Source organism: Rattus rattus, chromosome 3 (assembly GCF_011064425.1).
Source record: "Rattus rattus isolate New Zealand chromosome 3, Rrattus_CSIRO_v1, whole genome shotgun sequence".
Classification (NCBI taxonomy): Eukaryota; Metazoa; Chordata; class Mammalia; order Rodentia; family Muridae; genus Rattus; species Rattus rattus.
Window position 1 is genome coordinate 170094652 of NC_046156.1, and position 26069 is coordinate 170120720.

A 26069-nucleotide genomic window follows, 5' to 3' on the forward strand; every position below is an offset into this window, starting at 1 on the left:
ATCTCAGTCCACGGAGGGAGGAAAAAGCAGAAAGTAAAATCTCTCCCATCATTCTCTGTTGACCTTTTGGAAGTTCAGGTGCCTGAAGAATATGTGCTTTGGGGACAGTTGCAGCTGGAGGCTCTTATCAGTGAGACTCGATGGCAGTGGTGACCCTGAATTCATGGAGTGGTGACCCTTTCCTGCATGATTGCCTTCAAGATGCACAAGCCTCGAATGTCTGTCCAGCTGTCCTCCTGTGCATGTTGATGTGAGGTTGATGGGTAGTGCTCCTCGTGGTGGGCAAGTGGAAGCCAGGAAATGATGAATTGTGTGCTTTCTACCACATATCCCTCTGACTTGGCTTCTAGGTGTGTTTTTTGTTGTTGTTGTTTTTGTTGGGCTTTTTTACCAGGGGTTTTCTTGGCAGACAAGAATACAGTTTGTTAACCTTCCATGTCCAGTGGGCTTTTCAAATATGTCCCTTTGGACCTAAAACTGCAAGATACATCCCACAGTTTCCAGATCTGGTCTATCCTTCCATCCTTTCCTGTGGAGATGCAAATTATCCTTTAATGAATGTTCAGTTCGTTTTACTGGGAAAGTGATAAACCATTTGAGACTGTTAAGACTTTAATGAATTCTCCCAAAGTTCACACCACTTCGGTCATTTAAAAAGCAGCGATTGGTTCTCTGGACAAGCAGAGCTACAGAAGCTTCTCTGCTTGTGTGGTACCATCAGCAGTACCTCTCCTCTGCTAAAGCTGGTCAGCAGATCCGAATCTGTACACTGTGTGAGCATCAGTATCCACTAAGCCTAGAGAAAAAGGACCATTGTGTAGAATAACAATGGAATTTCCCTTGGGACTATGAGTAATGACCAAATTAGCTAGCCCTTCGTGAATGCTTCCTTTTCAGCCGGATACTGTTTTACAACCATCGGACCCATTCAGTTCTCACAGCAGCCCCCAGATGGAGGTTACTCTTATCGTTTATTCTCCAACTGAAGCACAGAAGGATGACTAACATAACTGGCCCAAGTCATGATGGAGCCAGCGGTGTGTGATCCCAGGGAGGCTGGCTTCAGGGTCCTCACCTTTTAGCGTTACACAGCTTTTCAGGGTGTTGGGAGTGACAACAGCGGAACTCTGGTTTTCCCCTGTTAGAGTTTGATTTCACTTTGACAGGGGAGCCAGATGCTGTGTTATATGAGGGAGCTGTCAGGATGAACATATCAATAGAATAGCATTCAAATAGTTGCAGTGGGGAGGAGGGGAGGCTGTCTTGGGATGGATTCGGGGATGGATTTCTTTGAATACTTTTAGAAGCAGTGTTGTATTAGGAGATCGGCAGACAGTTGAGTGTTTTACTCACCCACCGAATAAGCATCTACTTACCTCTGTCAGTACCCTCGTTCTAGGTACCTGAGATAAGATGGGAAAGCCACAGTGCCCGTCCTTAAGGGACACAACTAGCTGATCATGTGATGACTTTCTGTAGAAGTAAGTTGTATGTCCTAGAACATGGAGTTCCAGAATTCCAAGTGTGATTCTTTGAAATTATTTCATTGTTTTTAATGGTCTACTAAATCTACTGGGTTTTTTTGTTTGTTTGTTTGGTTTTTTTGTTATTGTTTTCTTTTTGTTTTTGTTTTTTTTTGTTTTTTTTGTTTTGTTTTGTTTTGTTTTGTTTTTCCGGAGCTGGGGACCGAACCCAGGGCCTTGCGCTTGCTAGGCAAGCTCTCTACCACTGAGCTAAATCCCCAACCAAACCCACTAGTTTAAAAACTGACACTTATATCAGAGTATGGTCAAAGCCCATGGCCCAGGCTGTGTAGTAATGCTCTGGATTGGTCTGTTTAGACTTTTCTCCCTTTAGGTGATTATTGTTTGTGTCCATTTATCAGCCACAGTCTGGTTGAGTGATAAAGTGTAAGGCAAGGCTCCCCATTGGGCTGTGAAAGGCCAGCTTACCTAAGAACGTGCATAGGTTTTCCAAGTTCTCCACATCTGTCAGCATCGCTAGCTCTGATCTCTCGGTGGCGCTCAGAACTGTGCTGTTGAAGAGTAGGGCTTTCCTGAGCCTGCTTGGGAAGCCCTGTGTCCTCTGGGACCTGGGGTGATAATGGTGTCAGAGGGCCATCTCTTCAGAGGCTCTTCTGAAGCTGCGGACAGATCGGATGGACTGATGGTGACCCTCTTACCCATTGTATGTGCTGTTAATAAGCACTGACCTCTGCCTTTAGCAGCAGGCAGAAGGAATTCCTTGGAACTAGATTCTTCTTTTTCCCCCTTGTGGGTGGATATTGGAGTTTATTCTGGGCTGCTATTATTGGAGTATAGAAAGGCTACAACAGATCTGCCCTCTCTTAAGAACTATAAGTGGTCGGTTATAAATAAGTCAGTAGTATCTTTCGCCTCCCATCTATTAAAATATCCAGACTACTTAAATTTAATCTCTGGGTCTGTGGACACAACTGAATAGTAAAATGCTTGCCTAGCATGTAGAGGGCCCAGGTTTGGACCCCAGCACTACAGAATAATAAGCAGATAACACCCGAGAATGCTCACCATTGGACTTACATATATATAGTATTTTGACTACTTAAATCACTCAATGAATTCTGAGGCTTCTAGCCCCTGTTGCAAAATGTATAGAAAATTGGAATGGTGACTTTTAGGCCTTGGAATGTTGTCTAGAATCCAAACATAGTTGGTTCTATTTTAGTAGGGTGATTCATTGCAAAGTGTCCAAATAGGTCTCCCCGGTGGCATTATGGAATCCATCCAGCAGTACGTAAAGTGTGTTATCGGCCACCATGTTTTACAGTGTGGGAAACTGCAGTGCACAAAGTTAAATGAATTTAGGGCCAGGATTTGAACCCAACTAAGCACAGTGCTTGGCCCAGGGATTGAGAACAAGCATGGAGCAGACCAAAGAGGTGAGTGGACGCTGCAGGGCTATTGCGGTCAGCCTCTGTTTGGAATGTGCTATTTGATCTTCCAAGAAAGCATCCTCTGGCATTGCCAGAGTCCTTCACATTGTTACAATTTCTGCTCCCAATCAGACTTTTTCAGGGCTGCTTGAAAACCTCCTTTCATCAATTTATGAAGTATTCGATTCTCCTTCCCCTTGTGTGCTTGTGTGTGTGTGTGTGTGTGTGTGTGTGTGTGTGCGTGCACGGTCATATTTAACTCACAACTGACTCTGCTAGCTTTGACATCTCCTTTTTCAAAATATCCCAATTCCATACCTCTGCTTCTCTGTTCCTCTCCTCCTCCTCTTCACCACCTCAGGCAAATACAGCCCAGTTAAAGATCAGCCAGCCACCTAGTCCACCTCCTCTCAGGCCCTCTTGTCAGACACCCTGCTGCTCCCCTTGGTTCTTCCTCCTCTGCCCCTGACTCCACGGCTTACCTCTGCCTTTGCTTCACCTCCTCTTATTGTAAAAGTTCTTCCTCTTTTTCCCTTTCCATTGAGCTGTTTCTTTCTTCTGTACTATGAACGGGATGGCATTATACAAGTCCCGTAATCTTTGTGTGTCCCAGGTTCCTTATGGGTAAAATGAGCCGCAGGTATTGCTGGCCTCAGAATTACTGTTGATATTGAATCCTAATTTTTTTTTTTTAAGGTGGTAAGTACTTTTTAGTTTTTTTAGGTGGTAAGTAGTATTCTCTCTGGGTATTCACAGAACATTTTCTATAGCACCTGTCTAGAAACTTGACACTTTCTGTGTGTGTTTCTGCCTTCAAAACCAGGGGATCCCTGAAGGACAAGATTTTTTTTTTTATCCCATCTTTCTAGTCCCAGGGCTAAACATAATTGCTAAGATTTCATCTCTTCATGTCAATATGAATGTCAATGCATGAGCAGTTGAGACCACTGGATTCGATGGAAGGAATTTTCTCTCTGAAGGGTAGAATTGGATTTCCTATTTCTAGACTTAGGTTAATCTCACTGCAGCCGCCTGCTGCATGACTTTAGTTGTTTATTTGAAGCTCCTGGGATCAAGCCCAGGTGCTAGGTAAACTTACCACCAGTACACTCCTCACAGAGGAAGAGGCAGAAAGGGGGTTCGTCCATGGCCAGTGCAGAGGGGGAGAAACGAGCTTTCCAGTGACATCTGCTGCTGTGGTGACTGCACTGACAGAACACCTTAAGGGAGAAGCCTTATTTGGGTCAGAGGTCAGGAATAGAGTGAACCATCCCAGGGTAGGAAGGAAGTTGGGAAGGTGAAACACTCATTTCCACAGTCAAGAATGGAGAGAGAGAGAGAACCCGTGCATGTTTGTGCTCTCCGCTTCTTTTCTCCCTTTTTGCACAGTCCAGGACGCAAGCCCAGGAAATAGCGCCTCCCTGAGCAGTAGTATGTTGAAGTCTGTTAGCAGAATGACCTGCCTGGTCTTGGGAGGAGGTGTTTATAATTATCTTATGTCCATGGCACAGCGTTCGGCGTTTAGAAAGGCTTCAGGAACTGTGGCATAGTACAGAAAAGGGAGGGTGAGAGGTTTCGGGGTGAATAGCAGACACAGTGTAACCTAGATGGTGAACAGCTTCGGGTGAAATGTAGGGCAGGCAAACCCCTTCTTAAGTGGATGTCTCGGCTGCTGCTCCAGAACCACTGCACATAGGTGGGAAGATCTTCATGAGTGTGCTGGGCCTCCTGCATAGGAGAGTAGACAGGTATTTATGTCATGAGGTACTAGTAATGATTAAAGAGAGCAATCTTTTAGGGCTTCACTTGGATCAGTTCCTGTCTACACCATCTGCTGAATGCACCTGCATCTTCCTCCCTTGTCTACACCATTTACTGAATGCACCTGCATCCTTCACTGTGACTCCTCTTCATTTACCTGAATATCACTCCCTGCATGACCTGGTTCATCATCTGGTCCAGAAATGTGCTTGTCTGACTAAAAGTTCTCTCCGCTCTATGGGGTTGGTGCTCGGTTTCACACACCCTGGGGGACACTAGCTCTCATTGTTGGCATGCTCCTGATAACAAAGTTACAGAGAAGCCAGTAAAGGCTATGCCACTCATGTAAAGGGAGCTAAATAAATACTTGTTGGATGAATGAACAAATGTTAGGGCTTGTCTCTTGCCTGTGTAACAGCTGTCTGTATACTCTTTATCACTTTAAAGTAGTAGGTAGACATTACCCAGTCCTGGCTGTTGCAGTGAAACTGCGGGAAAACTAGTTAGGACCATGAACTTGACTGTTTATCATCTGGTTTTAAAGTTTTGAAGTATGTGCTATTTTTTCTTTTTCTTACTTTCTTTTTTTTCTGGATAGCATGAATCGGAAACCTTCCCAGTAAAAACACTATTTGTCTTCTACTTTGCCTTACTGGTTGTATTGACCAAGCAATCTAGTCTTCTCCATAAACTGGAAGGGAAAATGAAAACGTTTCCAAGCATCATCTCCCAAGTAGACTTCCTCTGTTGGCTGCTCCAGGAGACCCATACAGCAAGAGTTACTTCAGTTGGCAGTGGTTTGGGCTTTAGCCTCTCTTTCTTCCCGGCTCGCTTCGGTGCCAGTGGACTACTTTGCTGATATATTTCAAAACTCAAGCCTGCCCGCTGGCCAGATGTCTGTGACCACTGGATTTCTACTGGTTTTTCCGTTTTCCATAAAAGATGATGCCATGTCTGGCCAAGGGCATTCATCACGGTGACGTTCTGTTTGCTCTCCTGGGTGGAGACAGTCAGGGCTTTCAGAGGCTAAGGGGAAGGGCCGTGAGCAAGTAGGTGTCATTTGGAAGAGATTGGATAGCAAGGAGACTTACCGGCCAGCCACTGAAAATCTCCTCAGTGATATACGAGCAGGGATGTTGGGATCCTGCATTGAGGCTAAACTCTGGCTTTCCCACATGCAGGCCTTCATAGCTGACACATTACACATGCCTCTGGAGTGTAACATATGGCTTCCTGAACTTGCAAATGTGGCCTCCTGCTCTGTTGAAATAATGTCTGTTTAAACAGTCTCCTGGAAAAGCGAAGCCACATTCAATAAAATAATTTCACGTCCAGGAAGCTTCCTCTAGGGTCCCTTAAAATGTGATTTCCAAGGAACATAGTCGAAAGTTTGCATTAAGGCGTTACCTGCCTCTGCATCCATAATGGACCGTCAGGTTGTACCTGGACGAGTAGATGTTTATGAAGATGTTAAAGATGTGTGGAGTGTTAGCTAAACAGGAATGCTAGACAGGAACGTGCTCAGTTTGATGGTGTAGACCCATTGCCCTGGCTAGGCCCAGGCTAGGGAAGGAAGCACACAAGGTTAAGGCTGCCCTGAATACAGATCGAGTTCAGGACTGGCCTGGACAGCTCAGTGAGACTCTTTGATAGTACATGCATGCTCTGTGTATGTACATGAGTTTGCCAGCAGCCTATGGCGTCATCACTGTATGGTTTATGAATCTTGCCGAAGATGAAGAGCCAGGTTTTGGCAGCAGGTGTGTCCTCATTGTAGACACAAAGAAACGGGTGGGAAAGTCTCCTCCCAAGCATACTGGACCCAGTGTCAACTTAACCAGGCACTGACCCACGTGATGTTTTTGTTCTGTATATGGAAGAGGGAGGAAGAGAAATGTGATTTATTAATTACATATAAAGAAATAGATGTGAATATCCTATATATCTATAGATCTATCTATACAGGTATGTAGTTATATCGGTATATAGTTATACCTACTTATACATATAGATCTGCTCATATAGAGTTATATAGGGAGATCTATAATATAACTATCAGGTAGTTACCAAGTGAGTGTCTGCCGAGCCACTAGCCAGCCAGGCTGCAGGACAGACCAGGGCCTCTGTGTATTCTCACCCATCTCTTTCTCACCAGATGTAGCACCCCAACTCCTAACCAGCATCCTGACTTTTACCCCAGTTCTCCACAGTGCGGTTCCATTTCTCTCGATTTCTCTTTATATGCACACCACCATACTAAGTAGGGCTCTGAATGTTGACTGTAACTTCTCTCACTGTCTGGTTCTGATAACCGTTGGCGCCGTTCCCTTTGGTTGCCCTGAGCCTCCTCTTGTTTGACTGAACTGTAGTAATCTGTTTGGATATTTGGGCCATTTATAAATTTTGTCCCTTTTGAGTGGTTCTGTTAACATTCTCCAGCAGACCTTATGGACACACTGATCATTCATCCCTGAATGAAGGCCTCATGTTCGCTAGCTATATTGTGGGACACAACATGGTAGCACTACAGTGGAGAAATTTTCTCTCTTTCCTACCCCATTCCTATTAAGGCCTGTGGAGGACAAAATTGCATGAAATTCTCTAGCCAGCCTTCACATAGATTCTGAATGTCCCTGAATGGGATCAGTGAGAATAGTTTCTGGACCTAATAGATTCCTGGAAACCACCTTAAACGCTGCCTCAGAATCTTCAGAATGGGCCCAGGACTCTGTAAACCCAACCAGCACCTGAGCGTTTCTCAAGAGGGAGACACTGGGATCACCCCGATTAAATTTATGAGGTTTGGCATCTCAGTTGTGAGGAAGTTTGGAGAAAGTCTACACAATGAAAACTCTTGGGAAACTGGCCCTCTTGTGGAAAAGCTAAGGAAGTCAGATTCATTCGGGCCATAAATGTATCTTTAAAAGACTGAAACATGATTTAACTGTTTGCAAGAGAATGAAAGAATTTTATTATGACAGTGCAAATATTTGCTAAGTCAAGAGAGATTTAGATTAGTCAAGAGGGAGCACATACTGAGCATTCTCCAGGCACCAGGGATGTAAGAAACAAAAGCTGCACTTCAGTGTCTTCAGGGAACTTAAGATTTGCGATAAAATGAACAAACCAGAAGCCCCCCTCCCCAACAGAAGCAGGATGCCATATTTCATCTCGTCTAGACAGTAGGCTTCAGTGAGCTGAGTAGAGAAAGGTCACCAGGAAGGTCCTGAGAGCCTGCAGGGCCCTGGTCAGCTTTACAAGTTGGCCTACGCGTAGGTGGTGGATGACAGGAGTGTTAGAAAGCAATGGCTTCCGTTGTTTTTATTGTGATTCTCCAGTAAGAAGTAATCGTTGGCTCAGCGGTTAAGAGCACTGACTGCCCTTCCAGAGGTCCTGAGTCCAAATCCCATCAACCACATGGTGGCTCACAACCATCTCTAATGAAATCTGAAACCCTATTCCGGTGTGTCTGAAGACAGCTACAGTGTACTTGTATATGATAAATAAATAAATAAGTCTTTGCAAAAACTGATTGTTACTGTAGCCTGGTATGCACCTTTACACTAGCCAGACATTTCATCAGGCATTCGATCTGTCTGCTGGTGTCTTTTCTGTTAATGGTGGAGGGACAGGAGACATTAGGATATGGCTAGGGACAAGGAATTGGCTTCTAGCTTGCTAAGAGCAATGGTATTGCTAAGAGCAATGGTATTAGAATGCTTCTCAAACATGTCTCATGCTGTGCTGGCTAATGAGATAATATGGGAGAGGCTCCCTGAGGAAGATGAACTTTACCTTGTCCCCCTGCCCATCGTGCACCCCATGTGCAGCACTCACAGACTGAGCGATTACCGAGCATCCACATAGGAGAATCCATCTTCTCTTTGTTTCATTTGCTCAAAGAAGCTCATAGAGCCAAGATCAGGGTCCCTTTGGACCTCAGGCAAGTGCCATTGCTGGATAGGGCTGGGACCTTTCTTGGCATGTCCTCCCCAGAGATCCGCCTGGAACTGATTTAGGAAGCCCTCATCACCGGGTTTTTCACAGAAGAACAGAGAGCCTTAGCAGCAGCCACCAGAAAATCCTTTCATGTGGTTTCTCCCAGCTTGAGTGCTTTCAGTGCCGGCCATTAAGATTTCGCATTCTTCTGCTGGGCCCGATCCAGTTCTAGTTTAGTCGGTTTAGGTTAGGGAAGGATTTTACAGGACCGCACTTTTCCTTTTCAAGATAACGTAGCTAGAGGTCACTGGCCCTAAACATACTTCAGCAGAGTGTTCTCTTGTTTATCAAGTGAACTCTGGGAGAAAGCAACCGCTGTGTGGTTCTTAGCGTGTGCTACAGTTCTGTGACGCATCTTAGGTTGGTCATGAAAGCGGCTGTTCCTCCCTCCAATGGGAAGCTTGGTTTGCAGTGGAGGTACTGCCTCACCCTGTGTTTGTTAGTAAACTGCAGGAGTGTGAGTGGCATTGCCCAGACAAACTTAAACCACGACAACGAAGTCTACACTAGGAAGCAATCATACGGGGAGCTACCCCATTCCATATGGTACTTACCAGCGGTTTCTCTAAGTTTTGAGAATTCAGTTCCTCCGTTGCACTGGCTGTTTTGATGTGTCCTGACTTGGTCAGAGACAATTTTCGTCGACAGCAGTCCTTCACTGAGTCAGCAGCCTGCACAGCTCAGAGAATTGCAGCCTGATCCACAGGCCAGAAGGAAGAGCTCATGCTTAAGCCCTTGGGAACCTTGAACTGTTGGCCAGTTTGGTTTTGTAGCACAGTGCCCTTGAGTGAACCTCGCACTCTGTCGAAGGCCTGCATTCTCAGGCACCAGCTGTCAAGGTTAGCTAGCCATGAGCTAATGAGTAAGCTGGCCTCTAGTCCTATGTCGCTTCATCTCCTGAAGGGTACCTGAAGGGAGTGACCCTTTCTTTGTCAGAGCTTGCCGACGGCTGGCATTTCATTCAACCCTCGCCGCTTTCTTTAGGAAAGCTAGCGTTCTCGGGTGTTCCCGTGGTGAAGCGGAGGGCGATTTTAAAGCCACTTGCTTGCTTTGAGCAGGGTTGGATGCCGGACATGGCTCTGTTGCTCATCCCTCTACTTCTGCCTTTTGCCTTGCAGACGAACGAGTGGAACAAGAATGATGACCGCCTGCTGCAGGCTGTGGAGAATGGAGATGCTGAGAAGGTGGCCTCACTGCTGGGCAAGAAAGGGGCCAGTGCCACCAAGCACGACAGCGAGGGCAAGACCGCGTAAGACAGAATGCTGGTTTGTTAAGGGTTGGGGGCATTTCAGCGGTAGAGTGTCTGCTACTCTGGGCTCCATCTCCAACACCGTAAGAAACAAAATAAACCCCCCAAATTCTGACTTATTCATCAAGGGGCGTTTGACCAATGCTCTGGTGGCCTTCAAAAAAAACTATTGCCGAACTCTTCCCAACCCCATGCTAAATCCTGTCTGGGCCTGTTTCCTTTCTCATCCAACTCCAAATTATCCATCAGACTTCTCCTTGTGGCCGAAACTGTTCTGAAAACAAACAGCCCAACAATTGCACCAGAGAACAGATAGCACCAGGGTTGCAAGCGGCTGGCAGACGGGAAATGAATTCTGCCCTGGATAAGGAGCAGCCCAGCTCTCAAACCTTACAGCTTGTAATTCGTTGAACAACTCTTTAGCAGAGCTCATGATTGCATGAGCACTGTAGTAAGAGTTTTGCTCTATGTCTGCATGCATCAAATTCCTGCTTGCCATAGTTAAAACTGTGTGGAGAGCGAGAGAGAGCGAGCGTGAAGAGGAGTGGGGAGTGAGAGTGAGAATGTAGTCATCTCTACCTTGGAAGTAGTATTGAGATCAATGACCTTGGAACCACCCAGGCCTCTCTCGGGATTCTGTTATGCTTATGGCCTCCTAATCCTTGAGCCTTACTTGTTGTTGTTGTTGTTGTTAAGACAAGGACTTACTGAACTCCTCCTGGAACTCACTATGTTGAGACCATGTTGGCCTTGAACTCAGTCTAACCCAACGGTTGGAATATTCACATTGAGATGGGGCTGAGAGACCAGGAAACCAACTCTCCTGTCCCTTTATTGTTTGCCTACCTCTGAGTCCTAAATGCTGGGACTAAAGGTGTGAACCTGACTGAGCCTCGCTCTGGGTGGCCTCAGGAGTCCTCAGCTGCTTGCATGCCAGTAGCTTCCATCGTCCGAGATTCCACGCTCTGAAAGCAGTGTGGGCATGGGGTTGTCAGTGACTGGTGTCTCCAGTTGGCGACTGGGGCACTTTTCTGAGGATGTTTAAAGTACCACATTTGTAGCAGAGACGGTAAGCCTGGCCTGATGCATGTTGTTTGTTAAGTCCCGGTCCATGGCTGCCCCTGGGCTACAGAGACACAACTGAATAATTACAGCAGAGGCCATATGGCTCACAGAGCCCCAAGTCCTCATTGCCTGGTCCTTCTCAGAAAACCTTCATTTTCCTTTGAGTTTAGGTAAAGCAGATGGGGTATTTGTCCTCATCTCCTCTTCCGTAGAGGTAGTGCCTCTTCCTGGGGTCCATGATGTAGTGGTGTTCCTGGTTAGTAAAGGGCTAAGAGAGTGTGGATGACCCATGGTTGTAGGTCCTGTGTGTACAAAGTCTCCTCAGCCACAGGAGACATTCAAGAAACTGTTCTTCTTTCTCGCTTCAGACTCATGGTTCTCCGTCTAGGGAGCTTCTACAGTAGAACTGCCTAAGGTGCTTTAAAAAGATGTTCTGACTCACTGCACCTTGGGAGGCCTGGAAGTCTGTTCTTTTGTCCTGATGTTTCTGTGCTAATCCAGCTCAGCCTTCCTGCAACTATTCCCTCAGTCCAGGAGTCTGCATTAGACAGCCTTTTATAGTCACCCCAGGGGAAGGCAGGATAAGCGCTCATGACAGCTTTAACCAAGACAACAGTCACTAAATGAAGACAAAATTTAGATTAGCCACTTGGACACAGGCGGGAAGAAGACCTCATGAAATTTGTCCCTTACTTCCTGTTTATTCTGTTTAGAATAGATAGCTAAGATGACTACAGTCTAGTCTCTCTTTTCTATTGTGGTAAAACTAAGCGTGTTAATGATTTTAAAATCGCTGTTCAGTTTCACAGTGAGGTTCATCGCCCCTAAGGAAACTCCTCCCTTCTCTCTCAGTAGCCATTCCCAAGCTCTCCCCCTGACAATCATTAGTGTGCTTGTGGTCTCTCTGCATTTGCCTCTCCTGAATGTTTCATGTAAATGGAGTTAGGTATGTAGCCCCTCTAGCTTCTTCAGTTAGTGTGTGCTCAAGGTCCATCCATGTTTTACGTATGTCAGAGTTCATTCTGTTCTCGAACTGTACACAGAAGTCACATGGAAACCCCTGCTTCCATTTTATAAAAGATAAAAGCAAGGCTCTCCCTATCTCGCTCTCCGAAGGCACTCCCACTTGGAAGTCAACTTTGTTCTCCCCCTTAACGGTCCTTACATAGAAAGTTAGAAGAACTAATGAAAGAAAGGTGATCCCTTTTCCAGTGCGGGATTTTCTATACGTCATCACCTGTCAACACTTCATTTTCCTGCTCAGGTTACTTACTTGAGGACTGAACTTATTTGCTGGTTACAGTAAGAATTTAAGACTTAAAGGCACTGTGGAATTAAATCTTAACTGGCTTTATATTTCTAGTCCACCTAGTTGGAATATTCACATTGAGGTGCAGCTGAGCCCCATGAGGCTTCACTCCTTGCCCTTAGTCTTGTCCCCTCAGCTGCAACTCTTGCCTGGACCAGCCCCGTGGAGCTTATAAGAGATGATTTGTGCCCATTGTGGACATGTGAGAGATGCTTTGCCTTCCTCTCTGAAGGAAAAGGCCACGTCATGAGCTTGAAAATTATGTCCTTGGCCGCGCTCAACTTCATTCTCTGCCTTGTATAAAGTTCCATAGCAGAAATTAGGCTGCAGGACCCTCTTCTGGAGAGCCTTCCGGGTAAGGGGTTGTGCTGTGAGTTGAGTGCAGAGTCTTGACTTGGTTTTAAAGGTCATCTCTCCACTGTGCAAACGTCGTCCCCCTATGCCCTCTTCTCCTGTATGTCCCCACCTCCTCTTAAGTCAGGATGTCCACGGATCCGCCCAGGTTCTATGTCTAGTTACGTTCGATGGTACTGAAAGAACGGGAGTAGCAGAGATGCTGATCTGAGACTCATGCTCTCATGCAGTGGTGAAGCTCCAGGAAGACAAGGGCCATACCATTTGTGTTGAGTTAGCCTTTCCCTTGTGTTCTAGATACAAAAGACCCGTTTGCTGTGATTGCTGTAGAGAAGATTGCTATAGAGAACAACCCCTCCCTCCTCCGTTTGTTTGTTTGTTTGTTTAGCTTGTAATGCTTCATAGGTAAATAAGCTAGGGGTGAATTAACTTGGGATCCAGGAGATCCAGGCAATTCTGGAAAAGCTCCCATACCCCTGCTTCCAGGGCAGTTTCAATAGGAAAGTACTCGGCTTGTATTATCCAGATGTTCAGCAAGCCCAGAAGCCCCAAGAATGCAGTGGTCAAGGCAGCCATCGCCCAGACATTCTCCAGAAACTTCCATATCCCGAGACCAGATGGGTGGCTTGGAAATTCCCGAAACTTTTTAGTTTTCTTCCTGCTTATCCCCCATCATGCACGGCAAGAGGAGAAGCTGTCAGAAAATTTCTTCCTCCTACACTGATCACAGAGGAGCTTTAAAAAAAAAAAAAAAACGTGAACGCGGTTGAGCGACTGGAATTCATTTAGGAAAGGGTAAACCGAGAGTGGTGGCTTGGCTGGAGGAAGACAAAATAGAACAGAAAGGGGCAGAAAGTTATAGCTCCAGGCTGTGTGTGTGGAGTTGGGCTTGGCTTTCCTCCGCCCCATCTGGGCTCTTTCCATGGGGGAGGTAAGGAAGTAAGGGATGGCAGGACCCTGAAACCTTACCGGGGGAAGAGTCTAATTGCTTCAAGATGGTTTCCCCTGTGTTGGATATGCCTTTAATTAAAGTTATGTGTGTTTGTCTTAGGAACAACCAGACTAAATAAAATCACTACTGGGACCATATTATTTGAACAAATACTCACCAGGGCATATGTACATAGACCTTAGAGACAAAAGGGGGTACAGAGAGGGAAGGAGGGAGGAAGGAAGGAGGAGTGTACAGTCCACATTTCAGAAACCTGATCTCTTTGGCCTCGAAAGCAAAACCTCGTGAAAATATTTTTAGATGACTGAGGAACTGAAGTGTAGAGAAGGAGCTCTGAGCTCTGTAGGCCAGTACAGTATGACACTTCTCTGGCCGGTGACCTTTTCTGTTCTCTGCCTTTCTGTTTGCTCAGAATAAGGATGTGTTAGATAGTTGGTACCAGCAGTTCTGTCTTAGAAATCAAGTCATTCCATGTGACTGGCCTTCTCTAGGGTGTCTCGCAAAGGACTAATAAATTACTTAATAGGAACCATTACACAGCGCATGTGATTATAGCCTCCCCCCCTTTCTGCAATGCTTCCCTTTGAAGGTTGGCCCTAGGTAGTGATAGGTACTTGGGCTCTAGATGATGTGGACAGTGTCTCTTGAAACTGCTCTGGAACGTGGAGCCCAGGTTGTGATACTCTTTATCCCCTGACTTACAGCCTTCTGCTTTCTGTTGATAGCTGATGGGTCCACGTATCCTGTTGTCCTCGCGTGATTTTTTTATTTGCTTTTGTGTATGTGAGTATTTTGCCCACAGGTGTGTATGAGTATCATCTGCCTGCCTGGGACCCATGTAGGTCAGATGAAGGCACCAGACCCTTGGAAGTGGAGTTATAGATGGTGTGAGCCACCATGCAGGTACTGGGAATTGAACCTGGGTCCCCTGCGAGAGCAATTGGTGCTCTTAACCTCTGGGTCGTAGCCCCAGCCCCTGTATCAGTTTTTAAAGGTGAGTGAATCCGTCTGGGTCCCCATTTGACATCTACCCTACTTCTCCCCTTGCCTCTCCTTAGATGGTGAAAGGCAGACAGTAGAGCCTAGTTGTCAGAAGTAGGCTACCAAAGCATGCATTTTCATATAATCCCACCCTGGGGACTCTGGACTCCCAGAACACAGCCTCTGCTACCGTTCCTTCCTAAGTGCACGGGGCTAAGCAACCAAAAAGTGAGCTCCTCAAACGCGTGCCTGGATTTTCCTTCCTGGGGCTGGAGCGCTGGTTCCCTGGTAACGAGTACCTGTTCTTGCAGAGGACCCAGGTTTGGTGCCCAGAACTCAGAGGGCAGCTATCCACTGTCTGTAACTCCAGTTCTAGAGGATCTGACACCTTCTGGATTCTGCAGGCATTGGGCATGCATCTGTCTCACACACACACACACACACACACACACACACACACACACACACACAAACACGCACACGCGCGTGCACATGTGCATGCATGGGGGGGGGGGCAAGCACTCATACCCATAAACTATAAAAAAAGATTTTACCTCCCAAGTTCTCTGAAAGGTGTTTTGGTGACAGAGGCAAAAGGCAACTAGCAGTGTCTGAGTGAAGGGGATGCCTCCATAAGTGTTGGGCATCTAAATTCTTGGTTCCCGGTTGGTGGCTGTTTGGGGAGGATGAGGAAATGTGCTACCGTGGATGGGGTTCAAGATGTGAGCTCCAGCCGCTTTGTCTGCCCACCACCTTCTACCTGGATTTCACTGTCTAACTTCCTGAAGCTGTAAGCCCCAAATACGCTCTCTCTTCTAGAGCTGCTTTGGTCACTAAGACAAAAATCAGTACCAGGAAGGTAGACTGTGTGAGGAGTTGAGTTCACACCGAGGCCAGGTTTTCAGCACAAGGGAGATTTCTTTGCCCCAGAGAGACAAAGGGCAAGAACTAAGAGACAAAGACAGGAGAGAGAGGATGAGGGAGAAGGGGAAGGGAGCAAGAAGGTATGTTTGCCCCTGAGGGACAAAGGACTACCTCTGGATAGAGAGAAGACAGGCATGGCTCATAGGAGAATGGCAGTTTAGAAAGAGAAAAGGGGAAACCCCTCGTTAGGGTGAGGTGTTTAATTTTAGTGGGGCATGTTAATTAGATGAGCCAAAGGGGGCTTTTGATTGTGGGACCTTGGTGGTCAGCCTCAGGAGGAGGAAGTGGCCAAATAAGGGCATGGAGCTTGGTGACAAGCTTTAGGGATGTCATCTAATCCAATGGTTTTTAGCAATTCGGAGAAGGGTAAACGTCAAAACCTGTCAGCGGGTGTCGTGTTTGCAATGCTTGTGTCTGTGAGAGCCCCTCGCTGTGGGTCAGACTTGACTGACCGTGCTACTTTTTGGTGGAATGTGGAAACAGTAGGGATTTGGGAGTAGAAAAACAGTTGAACACTAAGTTGGGCTTAATAAACCATCCTATCGGGAGCTAAAAAGTCAGTGTGCTGAGATGGCCATGACTCTGAGGGTCCAGATTAAGGCGGAGCAGTGTCAGGCAGGGCTAGAGGCTGTTCTGGGATTCTTTGCTGCTTTCTGCCCTCATCCTAAGAACTTGCCTGAGGCTAAGATTAAAATGTAATGAATTTTTTTTTTTTTTTGGCAGACATCAGAGGCTACTTCAAGATAGCTTTATACTGACTTATGAAGTCATTAACTTATGTTAAATGGTTATTAGTAATACTTGCATGCAGGTCTACAGGGAGGGAAAGCAAACAGGGGCAAAAGAAATAGAAAAGTACACAGTTTGGAGAGGAAAAGGAAACCACAAAGGTGGATGTTCCAACCACGTGTTGGTGTCTATGAGAGGCTGTAGTTGCTAAAATTAGCCCCTTTAAGGCCAAATCTGCCTGCCCAGTGCTAGCTCAGAGCAAGACCCCCACCCAGATAGTTTTCAGTTTGTAAGAGGAAAAGGCCTAAGGGAATTTCTGCCCTCGAGAACAGTAATGACGGCAACGAAAAGTTGCTGCCAGTGCAGTTAAAGGGGGGGCCACGGTTCCCCAACTTGGTAACTAAACTGGGCTTTCCTTAGCGGATGTTTTTCTGTCACTTTGATAAGACACTATTCCTGAGGCAACCTACAGAAGAGTTTGGGTAGAGGGTGAAACTTAGGGTTCCAAGAGGACAAAACACCATCACTATCCTAACGGGAAAATGGTAGCGGGCAGGCAGGCAGGCAGGCAGGCAGGCATGGTGCTGGAGAAGTCCAGGGAGCTCGTATATTAATCCCTAAACAGAAACAGAGAGCACACTGGGAAATCTCAGAGCGTACCCTAATGTTCTGCTTCCTTCAGCAAGGTTACACCCCCAATCCTTCCCAAACAGCTTCAACACAGGACATCTCATTTAAACCACCACATAAGAGAAGCAGGCTGGGTGGAAGGCAGTTTAACCACCCTAGATGATTTCAGATGGTCAGTCCAGTTAGTGAAACACAAAGCAAGACACTCCACAGGGACAGTCACATCTCCTAGACCAGGTTTCCTAATGAATGTCAATGCTGACAAGTTACAGCTAGGGGTGAGGAAGCTAGTGAATTTTTTTTTCTTAGTTCACACACACACACACACACACACACACACACACACACACACACACACACACACACACACACACACACACACCATACTTGTTAGTCTATAGTCCTTGTATACAAGTTAAATTAAATTAATTTTGTCTTCTGGTAAATCATGTTAAAGTTACACTCCAGGGAAATGTTAAAGCACAATACCATGTTGTTGGAAAATTTGCTGTAAATGAAGACATAATCAATAAGGGAGAAATATAACTAGAATGGATTTGGAAATTAGAAACCGCTAATGAAAATACTGTTTTAAAGCTGATTGCAAAGTTGGGTTTTGTAAGAAGTCGCCCTACCTGTAATCTAACACTTAGAGTGACAGCAACAGGGGGATTACTACAAGTCTGTGACCAGCTTAGCTTAGTGTACATTACAAGACCTTGCCTCAAAACATAATCAAGTGGGCTAAGTACAGAATTTTAAAGATGGCTGTGTATAATTGTTGCCCGGCTCTCTGGCTGACCTTGCCTCCTTCTCTCAGATGGCTAACAGTGCCTCCTAGGGCTGAAGCTACCCATAGTGCAGGGGTCAGAGAGATCCTGGGAAAATGGGTCACTCTGGTAGAGAGCAGAGTGGGGCAGGGAGGGTGGGGATGGAGCTGTTGAACACACAGTCATTGACCTTCAGTCACTCACAGGAAAGGGCATCTGGAGCAAGAGGTTCTCACGCTGAGCCGAGCAGCAACGGAACAGTTCAGGGGCCAAGGCTAACGTGATCACTAGCTAGTGTCTGTCCTTTACATGTACACATCCTCCTCATTAGCCTTGGTTACGCCTTACAAGGTGCCAGCATCCCTCCAAACTCATCCCACTGTTGGACACTGACTGAGTGGCATGTCCAGACTCTCTCCAGCCGACTTTTGCATGAGTTCCCAAATGGCTGTGTTTATCTTGTTTCACTATCAAACTGCCAGGGTTAGAGCCAAGTAAGGGACTGTTTGTTGACGTACTAGACAAAAGCACTTTGCCCTTTGTCTTCCATTTACCACAGTTCATTTATCACTCCCCCTTCAGCTTTCCTCACGTCTCTCTTCTGAAGGGCCCTCCTATCTTGGGACAGACATCACAGGAAGAACTCGGACAGAAACCTGGAAATTCTGGCATTAGTATACACCTCACCTGTTCTTCTTTCTAGGCACCAGGGTGTAGGAATTTGCTAAATTCATGGATTCCTCCCCCTACCCACCCCCACACACCAGGCAAGTGCTACACCCTTGAGCTGTACCCCAGCCCAGTAGGGTTTTTATTGCTTTAGAATAAGTAAGCTTCCAATTCCATCTCCACACTCCACGCCCAGACCCCAGGAGAACCCAGTCTAGAAATATTACTTCTGGTTACATTTAATAGCAATCCTGGACCCTTAAAAGCCACCAGTCATAGTTCTATTCATTACTTTCCTTCTTTCTGCCACAAAACACCTGATGGGAACAAAGAATGGAGGATTCCATTGTCAGTTTATCCTGGTGGGAATCATGCTACAGGATGAAGTCTGGTTCCGTCCATGGCAGTGGGAACAGCAGAGACCCCCTTACCTCATCACAGACTGGGAATCAGAGAACTTAGGCAAGGAACAAGGAAAGGGTAAAACCCTCTTAATAACTACCAGGCAGGTCCTACTTTTCCTAAAAGGCTCCATGATCTTCAAGTAGCAATCGGGCACTTTAAATTCGAGCCTTCAGCCGGATACTCCACAATCAAACTGTAACGCTATTTTTATATGCCCCCTCCCTTTTTAATACCAGTGAGAAGGCAACAGAAGTTTCTGTTTCTCAGTCTTCTCTGTGGGTTTCTGGTAGAGACATGATCAGTGCTGGCATTGTATTGGTCTAGACAGTTGAGACCATCAGGGCTGGGGAGACGGCTCAGTAGAGTGCTTGCCATGCAAGAGTGAAGACCTAACGTCAAATCCCCAGAAACCCATTTAAAAGCTTGTGGTGCCGACACACATCTCTATAATCTTAGCACTCCTATAGAAAGATAGGAAGAAGAGACTGGAAGTCGGAGGGCCAGCTAGCCTACTATATGCAGCAGTGAACAACAAAGAGACCGTTAAACACAGTGGACAGCAAGGACCAACACCAGAGGTGGCCCTTTGAGTTTCCCTCACACATGGCACTTGTGTATTGGCAACACATGCATGCACATACACACATACATATGCAAAGGCCCTTAAGAGTACTTCCAGATATATTGAGGGCTGCAAAGAAGGCAGGCACTGCTTTGACTAAGCCCAGGAAAGGCGGCACAGAGCAGATGGCTGAACTTACCTAGAATAATGGCTTTCCTGGTTTGCCAAGGAAAGACTGAGGTGGGTGGTACTTGATGAGCTCAAGAAACAGCAAGGAGCCAGTGGGCTGGAGCCCGGTGACTAGGGAAAGTGAGAGAAGCCGAGGCTGAGGACAGGGAGCCAGGGTGCCTCACACACAGCTTTCTACTCCATGGCCAAGACTTTGGATGAAATCATCATAAAAGCATTTAACTTTCCTGGGTTTCCCTAAGATGACTTAGTTTTCCTCTCTCCATGATGGCATCTTCTAAAACACATGCGAGGAAAATGGAAGCAGGTTTAGGTGGTTGGGATTCCTGTTGCAAAACAGAAATACTTGACTCTCCGCAACTTTGCAAAGCTGGTTTGCATCAGGAGCTGGTCCTGGGCCTCTTACTGACCACAGGACAAAGGGAGAAAACATACCTCAGCATTAGGGCAGAGAGCCAGGTGCTATGAGAAGCCCCTGTCACCCCAGCACTCAGAAGGCTAAGCAAGAGGATTGCTGTGAATTCAAGGCCAACCTATGTGGCATACCTGGACCCTGTCTCAAAGAAAAAGCTATTAGGACAGTGAATTTACATCCTGGTCTTCTGTGTATCCCCTGGCTTCTTTGAACCCCGGTGTCTTTGCCTTATGAAGAGGTTTGAGTCACCATTTCTACTACTGGTGATACTTGGACTCTGGGTTGTACAGAACCAGTGCTTGTAGGGTTTTGGGGAATGTGGTTTCCTCCATTTGAGTGTTGACTGTCTGTTTCATTTGTAGTTTAATCTGTTGGTTCCAGAGTCAGGGGAGATGTTGACGTCTCATAGTGGTTCAACCATGTAAGTACTGAGAGCCCACATGGTAAGAGACAAAAGAGTTCAGTTTGAGGAAAACTTTCTATAAATGAGAAAGCCTGGAACGTTGGTCTTCTGGAAGCAGCCCCAAGAATGTCTTTCCTTCTGTTCTAGGTTTCACCTGGTAATCAGGGATCAGAAGATTTATGTTGACTCTTTCTGTGTATCTTGCCAAACTGAAACCCATGGACTTTGAATAGCAGCACAGGTCCCCTTCTGATGAAGAGCCCTGGGGAACGTCCCATCTTGGTCCTGAGACCTTTGTTTCAGGGAAGTTTGCACATCTCACCGAGTGGTTTTGTCAGAAAGGAAACCTTGGCTGGCTCCTTGCTTCAGCACTGGGATTGTGTTAGAGTCCTGATATTGCTAAGGTGCCCCAGAGAGATGCCTATGTTTGCTTTCAGTGAAATGCTTCCGCTTCGTGGTTTAATGTTTCTGTTTTTTAAAGAGCAGTCCAACCAGCCAGTTAGGATCCATACTATAGTGTTTCAGTAGATCACCTGCTGTTGGTGGAGGTGGTGTCATACAGTTGCTGTAAACGAAAGGTCAGTCACCACCATGGAGCAACAGATTGGCCAACACTGTGCTGCCTATACCACTAGCCTCTCACAGGGCCACCCTCCCCTCCACTGTCATTCCCACTGTCCTATACTCAGGCTGCCAGGAGTTGCTGCTTGATGCTTGCAATATCCCCAGTGAATTGTCTTCTCTTCAGGGCATGGGGGTCAGGGGTGAAGTGTGGGGAGCAAGGGAGGGAAAATGCAGGACCGCAGGTGGGTGCTGAAAGCTTGGAATGGGTCCAACTGTCAAAAGCAGAAGCATCCCAAGTCTCTGTAAGCATCCCAGGATGAAGGCAGCCTTGTGTAAATCACAAGGTTGCTTGTTTGTGTCTTCTGGTTACATCCCTGGGGGGGACGTGGGGGAGGCTGAGCTGAGCATTGTGAGCTGAACATTGTGACCCTGTTACAACAAAGCATGCCACTGTAGCAATTCCTTTAGTTGGATGTGGCTATGAAATAGGTTTTAAGGCTAAGAAACTGTGTTTCTAAAGAATATTGAAGCAATGGGCATCATGGCAGGATGTAATGGTGTGGGGTTTTCAATTTGTCCTTTTAGGCCAATTTTTTTTTTTAAACTTTGGGTGTATGGGAACTCCACTGGGTATCGAGTACCTACATACAGCTTATAACTCAGTAAAGCTGGGGTCTAGGTAGGACTTGAGAGCTTGCATTGCTCCCTCCCTCCCTCCCTCCCTCCCTCCCTCCTTCTCTTCCCCTCTCCCTCCTTTTCCTCCTCCTTTCCTTTGAGATTTTATTTATATGTGTATCTGAATGTATCTGTCCACCACATATGCACAGTGTTCCCGGAGGCCAGAGAGGGCACCAGATCTCCTGGGATAGAGTTGCAGATGGTTGTGAACTGTCATGTAGGTGCTGGGAGTTGAACCTGGCTCCCTGTAAGAATGGCAGGTGCTCTTAACTGCTGAGCCGCCTCTCCAGCCCCAGCTGTCAAGCCCCTGGTCCTTGAACCACTGTGAGTAAGCAAGACTCAGTTACTAAGGTGTTGCCACTTCAACTCCATCAGAATCTGAGAGGCCTCTCTGTGTGAGCCTGGGCAGCGACCAGACCAGTAGTTTTATCCCCGAACCTTGCATCAGAGGAGTAGGTACGAGATTCTTAAAGCTTTCCTGCTGCCCCTAAATCCTTGACTCACCCAAATAAAACTGTAAATAAGCAGAATCTTTCTCCAGCTACTGAGACCCTCGAGTGACAAATTTAGTTTTTAAAAGTTAAGTACACAGCTTAGGTAGCCATGGAACCAAAGACATTTCAGCTGATAATCAACTGAACTACTTCAGAGTTTCTCATTGTGAGAAAACAGAAATGCGGCGCTAGAAATCAGTTCCCAGCACCCACGCTGGGCAGCTTACAAGCACTTATAGCTCTAGGGGAACCGATGCCCTCTTGTGGACTGTGTGGGCACCCTATATATGCAGAGATGCATACCTGTATATAAAAACGTTTTTACTTAAATAAACACAAATTTTTTGCCTCTGTAAACCTTACATTGTAATAAAAATTCACTCGTTTAAATACAAAGTTGCCAGCTCAGATGTGGAGAAGTGGACCCCTCCTGCCTGGTTATCAGAAGCATGTAGAGAGGCAGTAGCTTTAGAAGGCTTAGCAGTACCTCGGGATGTAAATGCATGCACCTGAGCTGTCCCACCACGGCATGAATCTGCCGGCTTGAGAGCGTGTACCTGCACGAGGACTCTACATGCTTATTTTAGCAGTCACAGGACTTTCAAAGTAGACAACCCACACATGCATCAGGCGATAATTGTGGAGACAAAACACAGGATATTCATGAACTTAAACAGTTGTGAGCTACTCACTGATAACACGAGTGTGCCCCAAAATCGTACTAAATGAAGTCAGGCCCAGGGGACCCAGTACCATATGTTCCCATGTCTAAAAAATGTTCACAGCGGAGCAAATTAGTAGAAGATGGAAAGTAGATTGGTGATTTTTTCTGCCTTGTGGACTAACAGAGAAACGAGTGCCTCTTAAGACGTATTGAGGTTTTTCTCTTTTCAACATTATAGAAAATGTCGAATTACAGAGTGAGCGTTTCAGCCCCCAGTGAGTGGTGCTGTTTGGGGCGGGGGTGGAAGCTTCAGAAGTTGGGGTCCAGCTAGAGGAAATAAGGGGTGTGTGCTTTTGCAGGGTCTGCGTCCTCTCAGCCCCTTCTCTCCACTTCCTGACCGCCATGGTGGCGCGTCTCAGTCCTACTTATGTCACCCCACCGTGATGAACTGCAGCCATGAGCAAAACCAATCCTTCCTAGGCGAGGAAATTTAGTCACAGGGACAGGAAGTCTGACTGACTCCTGCAGTGAGGCTGACACTTGAGTATCCCGTTCAAGTTGCCTCAGCTTCTGGTTCACACTCGAGACTAACTGTTTGTTTTTTTCTGCTTTGAGACCTTGCTTGCACACCTGTGTGACTATGCTTTAAAGCAACCCATTTGTGCATCTCAAAAAGGTGAGTTTGTGTTACGTGGATCATATCTCGGCATAGTGCGAAAGTGTGCTCATTTTATCTCTTCAGTCTTTGATGGAATCGTGCTTCAACGTCATGCGTTGATTTAAAGGCTTAGCGGCGGGGAGCAGGGTTCAACCTAGGGATGCCACATTTTGAGATAGGAGCTGTCCTATGATGTTTGAGATTGTTAGCCGTTATCTCTGGCTTCTAGGCATTAGCTGAGCTCTCTCCTCCCCTCTCCTCTATCAGTAATCAGAACTGTCTCTGTCTCTGAATGATGCTAAATCCTCAAACCTGTATGTGTGTGTGTGTGTGTGTGTGTGTGTGTGTGTGTGTGTGTGTGTGTGTGTGAATACAAAATGTTCCCTCAGTCTGGTCAACCTTTTGAACTTCATATCAAAAACTGAGTTTCTTAAGGAGGGAGTTTGTGTTAGTCACTGCTCTGTGCTCAGAACAGTATCTGACACAGATGCTCCCTATATATGGTAGTGGGTGAATGGATGGATTTAGCTATAGTAGCAAGAGTACTTAAAGCGCACACAAGTATAGAAGTGTCAAACATACCTCGAGGTAGCACATATTCTATCACCCCATCAGTATTGTCACAAAGCATGTTTAAGGGGATTTTATGCGTAGGTTTTAGGTAATTTACAGGCGAATGCTTTCAGCAAGTGTTCGATAACAGAGGCTGATAGAGATGCCAGCTATTAAGTGGTGACCCGGGGTGCCCTCCGCTCCTAATCCTGCAGTAACTGTGCAAGTGCCTGTGTGCTGGCCGGTCCTTGTCTACCAGCCCCTAAAACTGTCCCGTCTGAAAGCACTCTAGCACTTAGTGCTCTCTGCATAGCGGAGGAAGCATGCTCTCTGTCAGCTGCAAATCAAAGCTTTCTCACAGCGAGTCTTGCTTTGCCACCCAGTGAAATCCAGTGTTCCCTGCTCGAGTGTCTTGTTCAAGTCGGCGGCTCTGCTTCTGCCTCACATCCAGAGGTTAAATGTTAATGTCTGGCTGCTGCCAAGTGCTGCTCTGGGGATTATCACTTCTCCAAAAGGTGCCAGAACTTAAGGAGCTGAGTGTGAGCCTTAGACAAGGCTAGTGCTGGGGTCTTTGGGGCCTGGGAATGTCTTCAGCTTTGTTCCCAAGTCCCCGGTCCCTGGACATGCACAGAGCTTTATCTCCTACCCATCCCTGTTGTCATTTTTCAGTCAGTGTTGCCAGACCCAATTCTGTAAGCATGTCCTCCGTGTCTCTGCCGTGTAATGACTGGTGTATTTTGCACGTCAGTACTTTTACATATAAACTCTTTTATTTCTCATAGCCCATTCATTTTACGGGTGAGCAAACTGAGACACAGAGAACTTGTGCCCGGGATAACACTAACAAGTAGCAGGGCTCATGCTCAAATCCCGTGAGTCTGTGCCCCTAAAGGTGACACAGGGGACCTTCTACCATGGTTACGTTTCTTTCAGTGCCTTCTCAGCTCCCTGCGTGCTCTGCCTTCCCCTAAACTCTCACAGTATTAGAAGCGTTCGTTTCTGAAAGTCGTGGACGTTAGGAGTCACGCTGTGAATGCCTGAAGTAGATGCCCAAGTTAAGTACGCAAAAGCAACAAAGTGAGAGGCGGGGTTCCTGCCTCACTCTTCTGCGCTGTGGTGTTTACCCTACCTTCGATTAATAGCCCATAATATGCCAGGGGTGCACCTATGGAAACCAACCCCACAGCAGAAACTGGAGTTTTTCCTTGGCTTTAGTACATGGTGCATGTTAGACTCCCCACTGCCTTTTACTTAGTGAATAATTGTTACTTTTGGAAAAATGGAACCCAGACACTTGAAACTGATCTCTACTTTGGCAGAAGAGTATATTGGAAAACTTTTGAATCGCCCTCTTCTGTATAATTACAGTTATATATTCTTTTCATAAGGCACTTTAGCTGAAATGTCCAATATTTTAATAACCCAAGTAATGTGGCAATGGGAACTTTTTTTTTCCTTCTGAAACTGGCTTGACTCTCTTCGGAAGAGAGCTCTCCAGTTGCATTTGTTTTCTCCCTGCAAATGACACGAATTCATTCTTTCTTAACTTTGAAAAATAAATCCACCGTGGACGTGCATCACGTGGTTTTAATCTGGCCTCTTTTGTCAGACGCTCCGATTGGCCCCAGAGTGTAGCTGTTGTGAGTAGCGCTGCAGTAGGCCTCAGCGAGCAACCATCTGTGTGGTGTCTTCTCTCGGCGTCTGTAGGGAGCTGAGCTGACAGAGTCCTGGGTAAATGGGTAGTATTGACTTAAGCATGGCCAGGCCAGGGATTTCGGAGCCTCAGACCCTTGCGAATGGCAGGAACAGATGTTGAGAATCATTAACCTTTAGCTGAAACCAGTAGGTGTGGAAGAACCAACCACAGCTTCCTTCTCCCAGATGACTGTGGCCTGAGACTGCTCTCCTGCAGCAAGGACCCCCCTGCACTCCCTGCACACAGGCACGCACATACGCATGGGGGGGGTGAGGGGAGGGAGGCAGGCAGACAGACAGACAGACAGATTAGGAAGCCCACCTCTTTACTCAGCTAGATAGAATGTGCTGAGTTTCCAGGCTGCTGGTGCATCTGTCAGAGCTCATGGCCCACCCAATCCTGGTTTTATGCCTGTCTGTGGTGTCTTCATTTTCTGTCACCCCAGGGAGGTCCATCCCATGGCAACACAGGTTATAGCAGGCA

General features: G+C 46.5%; 1 protein-coding gene across 1 annotated transcript in view; it reads left to right on the plus strand.

Moving 5' to 3' along the window:
* Positions 1–26069, plus strand: part of Rai14 (retinoic acid induced 14) — a 134825-nt gene that overhangs the window by 68956 nt on the left and 39800 nt on the right. The window contains exon 3 of the mRNA XM_032898780.1: positions 9793–9923. Within this exon, the coding sequence (XP_032754671.1) occupies positions 9793–9923 (131 nt within the window). The remainder of the gene's footprint in view (positions 1–9792; positions 9924–26069) is intronic.